Source organism: Terrapene carolina, unplaced genomic scaffold (assembly GCF_002925995.2).
Source record: "Terrapene carolina triunguis isolate 2854851 unplaced genomic scaffold, T_m_triunguis-2.0 Scaffold449, whole genome shotgun sequence".
NCBI classification, from domain to species: domain Eukaryota; kingdom Metazoa; phylum Chordata; order Testudines; family Emydidae; genus Terrapene; species Terrapene triunguis.
The window spans coordinates 2,915,584-2,921,859 of NW_020664800.1; the positions used below are offsets into that span (position 1 = coordinate 2,915,584).

At 48.6% G+C, this 6,276-nt stretch overlaps 1 protein-coding gene across 1 annotated transcript in view; it reads left to right on the forward strand.

Moving 5' to 3' along the window:
• The window catches only part of LOC112113772 (POU domain, class 5, transcription factor 3-like), a 15,829-nt gene extending 10,132 nt beyond the window's left edge, over positions 1 to 5,697 (forward strand). The window contains exons 4-5 of the mRNA XM_024210173.1: positions 4,048 to 4,212; positions 5,437 to 5,697. Coding sequence (XP_024065941.1) covers positions 4,048 to 4,212; positions 5,437 to 5,697 — 426 coding nt within the window. The remainder of the gene's footprint in view (positions 1 to 4,047; positions 4,213 to 5,436) is intronic.
• Positions 5,698 to 6,276: the final 579 nt, after the last annotated feature.

A 6,276-nucleotide genomic window follows, 5' to 3' on the forward strand; every position in this document is an offset into this window, starting at 1 on the left:
GCGTGTTAAGGTGGGACGGCGCTCTTTTTTTTTTTTTTTTTTTTTTTGCCTGGGGCGGCAAAAAAGTTAGAGCCGGCCCTGACTTCCAGTATCTAGCAACAGCTAATAACCCTTGCAGCTGGAATCTCTCCATCACTGTCCCAACCACAACCTGCCCGTGCTCCCAGACCCTGCTCATTGGCCTGGCTTCAGAGAGACCTTTGCCATTTGCATTACCAGAGTAGCAGTATCTTGCATTGGGCTGCTCCAATAGTGGGGCAGATGTACTTGTAAATAAACAATTAGCCGATTGACCAAACTATCACGTGATGGTGAGTGTCCAACCACGTGATGGTAGAAGAGTGGGAAGAACTTATGATCATTGTTTGATGGGAAAATATACTAAGATTCCCAACAAATATAATTTGCAACTGATTCTTCAACCGGCTCTGATCCTGGAGCAGCCAGACATCACAATAACCTCCAACAAGGCAATCGTGGTAGTTTTTCTGCTGTCGTGGGTGGATCTGGAGAAAGGCTCCGGTCTTCTTAAATGTTATAGCCATAGTCAGTGGAGTGAGACTGGTTGGATTACCATGGCATGAGGGCCAGGGGCTGAATCCAAGGCCATATTGCATATCTGGGGAAAACAACTCTTTGTTGAGCAGTCGCACTCTTCAGCTCCTTGTCTAGGAAGAGTTTGTGCTGACAGCTATTCGTGGGGCTCCGATGTAACTGCTCAGCTGACATGGGATATAAATGCAGGGAAATGGGGTTTTCCACGCACATGTTTCACTGACTGCAAAGGTTCCTTACTGAAGGAGGGGGGTACCTGGCAGAAGGTCCCCTGCACCTGCAGCCTCTCCCACACTCTGCAGTTGCCAGGGGCACAGTGAGGTTGGCAGGATGGGGCAGACTATTGCGAGATCATGGGTGAAATCCGGTTGCTCAGCACTCCCAGCACACTTTTGCGGCTGTGCCTACATATGCTAATGTGGTTGGGGCAGCAGTTTGTGGGTCAAAGGGAGTTCAACCCCCAAACACTTTGGGTTTGTATCTATTTAAAAAAGTATAAAACCTTAGTGTTAATAAAAGGATTTCATTAAAATATTTCTAATAGTTTCCCAATTAATTGGTCACCCTTTGTATTAGAGTACATTTATACACACTTTATAAAGGGCTGATAAATGATTTAAGCATGCTACAGACCTGAATACTATATGTTGCAGATGGTTATATAAAGGGACCTGGTTGAAAACCACTTTTTCCCCCCGTAAAGATAGAATGAAAAATTTTCATTTGAAAATATTCATGGGAAAATTCTGAAACTAAATACAATTTTCAATTCAAACTGAAATGTTTGTTTCTGAAAACCTGCCAAATTTTCTAAATGTCAGATTCTGAGGGGGTGGCTCCCCACTTTTTTGCCTCTGGATTTGGTAGAATTGGTATTACAGGTTTTCTTTCACTTTCTCCTGGTTTTTTTTCTGTTCCTTTTTCCACTCTAACTTTTGAAAATGTCTCTGCCTTTGGAAAAGTTGCAGAATAGGAAAAGGGAAGAGAGGAAAAAGTGGGGGACACCATCCATCCTATTGCATTCAGTGGCAAAAAAAGAACATTGGAAAACTCCCAGTCTGAAATGGGAACTTTGTTTGAAAACTAAAATCAGAAGTTCAATTTGAAATGAAACAAAACGTCTCATTTCATTTTGCAATTTCCCATCACATAAAAAAATAATTGAAAACCATTTTCCTGCAACCCCCTCCCCGCTCCCCCCCAAAAGAAGGAAAAAATGGTTTTGATTCCCCTCCATTTATTTATTCATTCGTACTGAAAAAACAGTTTTTTGGTTGAAAATGTTGACCAGCTCTAGTTATGAGTGTCAGAGGAAGACCTCAGAAGCAATCGTTACACTCTGTGACACTTGATTGACCTTTTATTAAGATATCTACTAGTCATTAACTTTTTAGAAACTATTCACATACACTACAGTATACAATTTACTTTTGTTCGAATGTATGCATTCCCTGAAAATGTTTGCAACCCTCACTGTGTGTGAAACTGATTAATTGTCTGAGCTGCATAAAATACCAAAAAATAAATTCTGTAAGCTCTTTGGGGCGGGGACTGTCTTCAGTCGTGCAAATGGTAGGCACTCAGAAATCATGGGACTATCTTAAAATTCACAAGACTTTTAAAATTACACCTTTGGAGTCCTTTTTATTCACTTTCTGGCTTTTGAGCCTTTAGGGGGCTTCCCCCCCCCTATTTTTTTGTCTTCAGCTAGGAGGGGTAGAAACTTCCTAAAAAGGAGGGTTGGGGGGGGAAGAGAGAGCTGAGATTCAAGTGTATTTATATAAACTCGAGGTGCTGGGGCTTAAACCCCGCTGGGGCTCAGGATCAAATCACCAGTGTTGGCGACACTGTACAGTCTTTGCATAGGCAGGAAGGACTGCCTAGCGTGGGAATGTTCTAATCCAGTAAACAAGCAGCATGAATGGAGGAAAGGGCCTGATCCTGTGAGCCCTGCTGAGGCAAAGAAGTGTTCCAGGTGTGGTGGTCTTGCAGGATTGGGCCCCAAACTCCGGCTAAGAGAGATTTGTGTGTCACTAATCTAGGATAACGGGTGATTCAGGGGAAATTTTTTTTTTTTAATTACTTTAACATGATTGTGTCCCATCAAGTTGATTTTGTTTGGTTTTTAACTGAGACGTGCCTGCATCTTATTTTCCCCATCCATCATTGCTAAACCCCCACAAAGGCCTTGGGGAACTCCCTCCTTGTGGCCATGACGGTGTGTAGTGGGAGCAACCAAAATGGGTGGCAGAGGGGTGAAATGGGCAGCACCTGGGTTTTTGTTGTGCATTGCACCATAATTGATGGATTATGATGGGCTTTTGCTATCGAGTCGGTTTCTGAGGATGTTTTCTCCCGGTGTGAATGAAATAAATTAGTTTGGTCAAAAAGAAAAGTGGAGAAACAGAAATGTCATCACGTGCAACCATATGGCTCAGCAGCAGCATTTGAAGCCAAGCTCTTCCAGTTCCCCAACACAGACTTCTACCATTTGAACTAAAGAAGCATCTGTTAGCCATCAAATGCAGCAGCCACTCACGGGGATGTGACGCCCACTCTGCTAGTAGGTTACACCAATATTTGCTAGGCATCAGTAGAATAGTGGAAATCAGGAAGCCTGAAGTTTAGTCCTGCAGTTTTGTGATTAGAGTACGAGAAAAGGGTGTCGAGCTTCCTGGGTTCTATTCATGGCTTTAGGAGGGTTGATAAAGCAGTGATTGGAGAGAGGCTAGCCAAGCCCATAGATCTGGTACATTCTTTCTGCAAGGCAGGGCGGCTGAGTCTTGGATCTGTTGTATTAAGGTACGTCTACACAGCAAAAATAACCCAGCAACAGCGAGTCTCAGAGCCTGGTTTTACACAGAGCCGCCTCCACAGGTTTTGGAGCCTGAGCTGGGACATCCACACTGCTATTTATTAGCATTGAAGAGTGATCCCGAGTCAGTAGACCCAGGCTCTGAGACTTGCTGCCGTGGTTTTTTTTGTTTTGTTTTTTTGCTGTGTAGACGTACCTTTAAGGACCTGGGTTCTGTTCCCAGCTGTCCATGATGTGACTTCATGCTACCTTAAATTTTGTAAAACAGGTGGAAAGATGCAGTTGTGTGGGCTGCAGTGAAAACCACAACAAATCAAAATGAATGAAGGAAAAAGTTATGCCAAATCGGTTTCCCCCTTTACTTTGCTCTTTCTACGGCTCCAAACATTGCCCTGTCCAGCCATTAAACAAACGCAGCATTCAGCCCGGTGGGTGTTTGGGGAGGACTCAGATCAGCTGGCATTTTCCCTCCATTCAGCCCTGCCTCTAGGAGCTGGGTGAGGGTGGTTTTCACTGATTTGCAGCACATTGGATTGGCATCTCTCAGCCCTGGCCCTACCCCTCTCCCAGCCAGGTATGTGTGCCCCAAGGAGCTGGGAACACTGTTGCTCCCCAGGGACGACCTGTAACCAAGTGCCATGGTTTTTGCGGGTTTGTGTCTTTCTCTTGCTTTCCAGCTGTGCAGTGCAGAGCAAGTGCTGGCCCAGGCCCGGAAGAGGAAGCGCAGGACCAGCATCGAGAACAACGTCAAGGGCACGCTAGAGAGCTTCTTCCGCAAGTGCGTAAAGCCGAGCCCCCAGCAGATCTCGCAGATCGCCGAGGATCTCAACCTGGACAAAGACGTAGGTTTAGTTGGAGCTCCCCAGCGGTGGGGAGAATGGCAGGTTCAGAAGTCGGGTCCTTAGGAATGGCTCTAACGCCTTCTCCAGTGGGGCACCTCTAAAGGCCAATTTAGGGCTGAGGAAATTTTTCCATCAAAACTATTTTTTAAGCAGAAAATTGGGTTTATGACTAAACCAAATTATTCACAAAACAAGTCTGTTTTCCACAGGATTTTTTTTTTTCTTCAAAAATCCAACAATTTCATTTTGGAAATGCTACCGTGGTGCCTCATGGGAGCTGTAGTTCAGTTGCCTCATGTCCCTGTTCTCTCTGACCTGGGTTTCCCAGCCAGACTACATCTCCCATGATGCACCATGGCTAGGGAGGCCCATGAGGCACCACCTCCCGCTTCAAGAGTGGAGGCTGGTGCACAGTGGGTGATGGAGCCCAGCCTAAAGAGGAAAATGGGGGGCATCTGGCACCCCGACTGCAATTCCCATTAGGTAGGCACTCTGGCAGCTGACATTTTCTGGTATTCAAATTTCTGCCAAAAAAATCTAAATTTTCCATTGAACATTTTGACTTTTTTTTTTCCACTTAAATTTTCCACAGTGTCCCCACCCCCCTTTACTGTCCAGCTCTAATCCAGGCCTTTGCGCTGGAGGTGAACGGCTAGTGCAGGGGCGGCCACACTCCCACTCAGAGGGCTGTGCGATCTAGCGCAAAGCAATACAGCGGTAGGAGTGTGTTAGCACCAACTGCCAGCCCACGTCACTCCCCCCCAGTGCAGGTCTGATTCATGGATGCAACAAGAGTGCACGTGGGCCCCTTTGGTAGCCAGATTGCTGCCAAATCAGGGGGGTCCCAGTAGGTGGGATTAGACCCCAGACTGCCTCAGTTAGTGGGTGCAGCTGGTGAAGGAATGTTGCCCTTTGCAGGACAGCCTCATTCATGGTGGGGACCGTCAAGGTGCCATGGGGCTCTGCAGAGGTCCGTCCCTCTGCCTGGTTGACCAAAGCGCTCCCAGCTGGTACTGCTGAGCTGGGAGGATATGTAGGGCCTTGTGGGGGTGGAGGGAAGGCAGAAAACATCCCACTGGAAAAGAGCTTGGAGCTCCCAAATTGCCTGGCTGATTTGCTCCTTGCTAGAGGCGGAGCTGTGGGGGGCTCCGCCCCCGAGCGGGAGGTTTTAACCAGCTGGGCTGATCCATCTCCCCATTTGTGCCTTCTCCCATCTCCGCCTAGGTGGTGCGAGTCTGGTTCTGCAACCGGCGTCAAAAGGGCAAGCGGCTGCTGCTGCCCTTCGGCGATGAGAACGAGGGAGCCATGTACGACATGAACCTGGCCCTGGCGCACCCAGCCCTGCCCGCCGCAGTGAGCTCCCAAGCCTATGCCCCGGCCCCCCTGGCCTCGCCCCCTCCCATCTACATGTCGGCTTTCCACAAGGGTGAGATCTTCCCTCAAGCTTTGCAGCCGGCGGTCTCTATGGGGAACAGCGGCAACTGAACCTGGGGGCCGGGGGCTCCTTGGGAGCTGGACGGAGGTGCCTCCTTGGCGGTGCTGCTTGGCTGGCTCCCCGGAGAGAAAAGCACCCCAGAGATGCTGCGGCTGCTCTCCAGACGCCTGACTCGGGGGGAGGGGGGGGATAGGGGGGTGTTCAATGTGTTTGTTTGCTTTTTTGTGTGAGGGGGAGGGGCAGCAAAGCAGGCAGAGGGAGCGGATCACCCTGCGCTCTGGAGCGAGTCCCCGTCCTTCCCACCGATCTGAGTCACTCCTGCTGCGAGGAGCCTGCTTTTTCCCTCCCCCCCTCGAGTTGATCTACCTATCCTGCTCCTCCCCCGGGGGCGGGGCCTCGTCACTCTTTTTCAAACGACGTTTTATCTATTATTAGTTTGGAGAAGGGGAAAAAAATGAAGCCCTTTTTAGCCATTTCTAGTTTTAAAATGATCCCGTCTCTCTCTCTCTCTTGCACGCAGCAGGGCTGTGCGAGCCCTGGGGCCCGTCACTCCCATGGCCTCTTAGTCCCAGGCAGCCGTAACCCTGGGAGTTTCCAAGGAGCCTATTGCGTGCCCGTGGGAGTTGGGC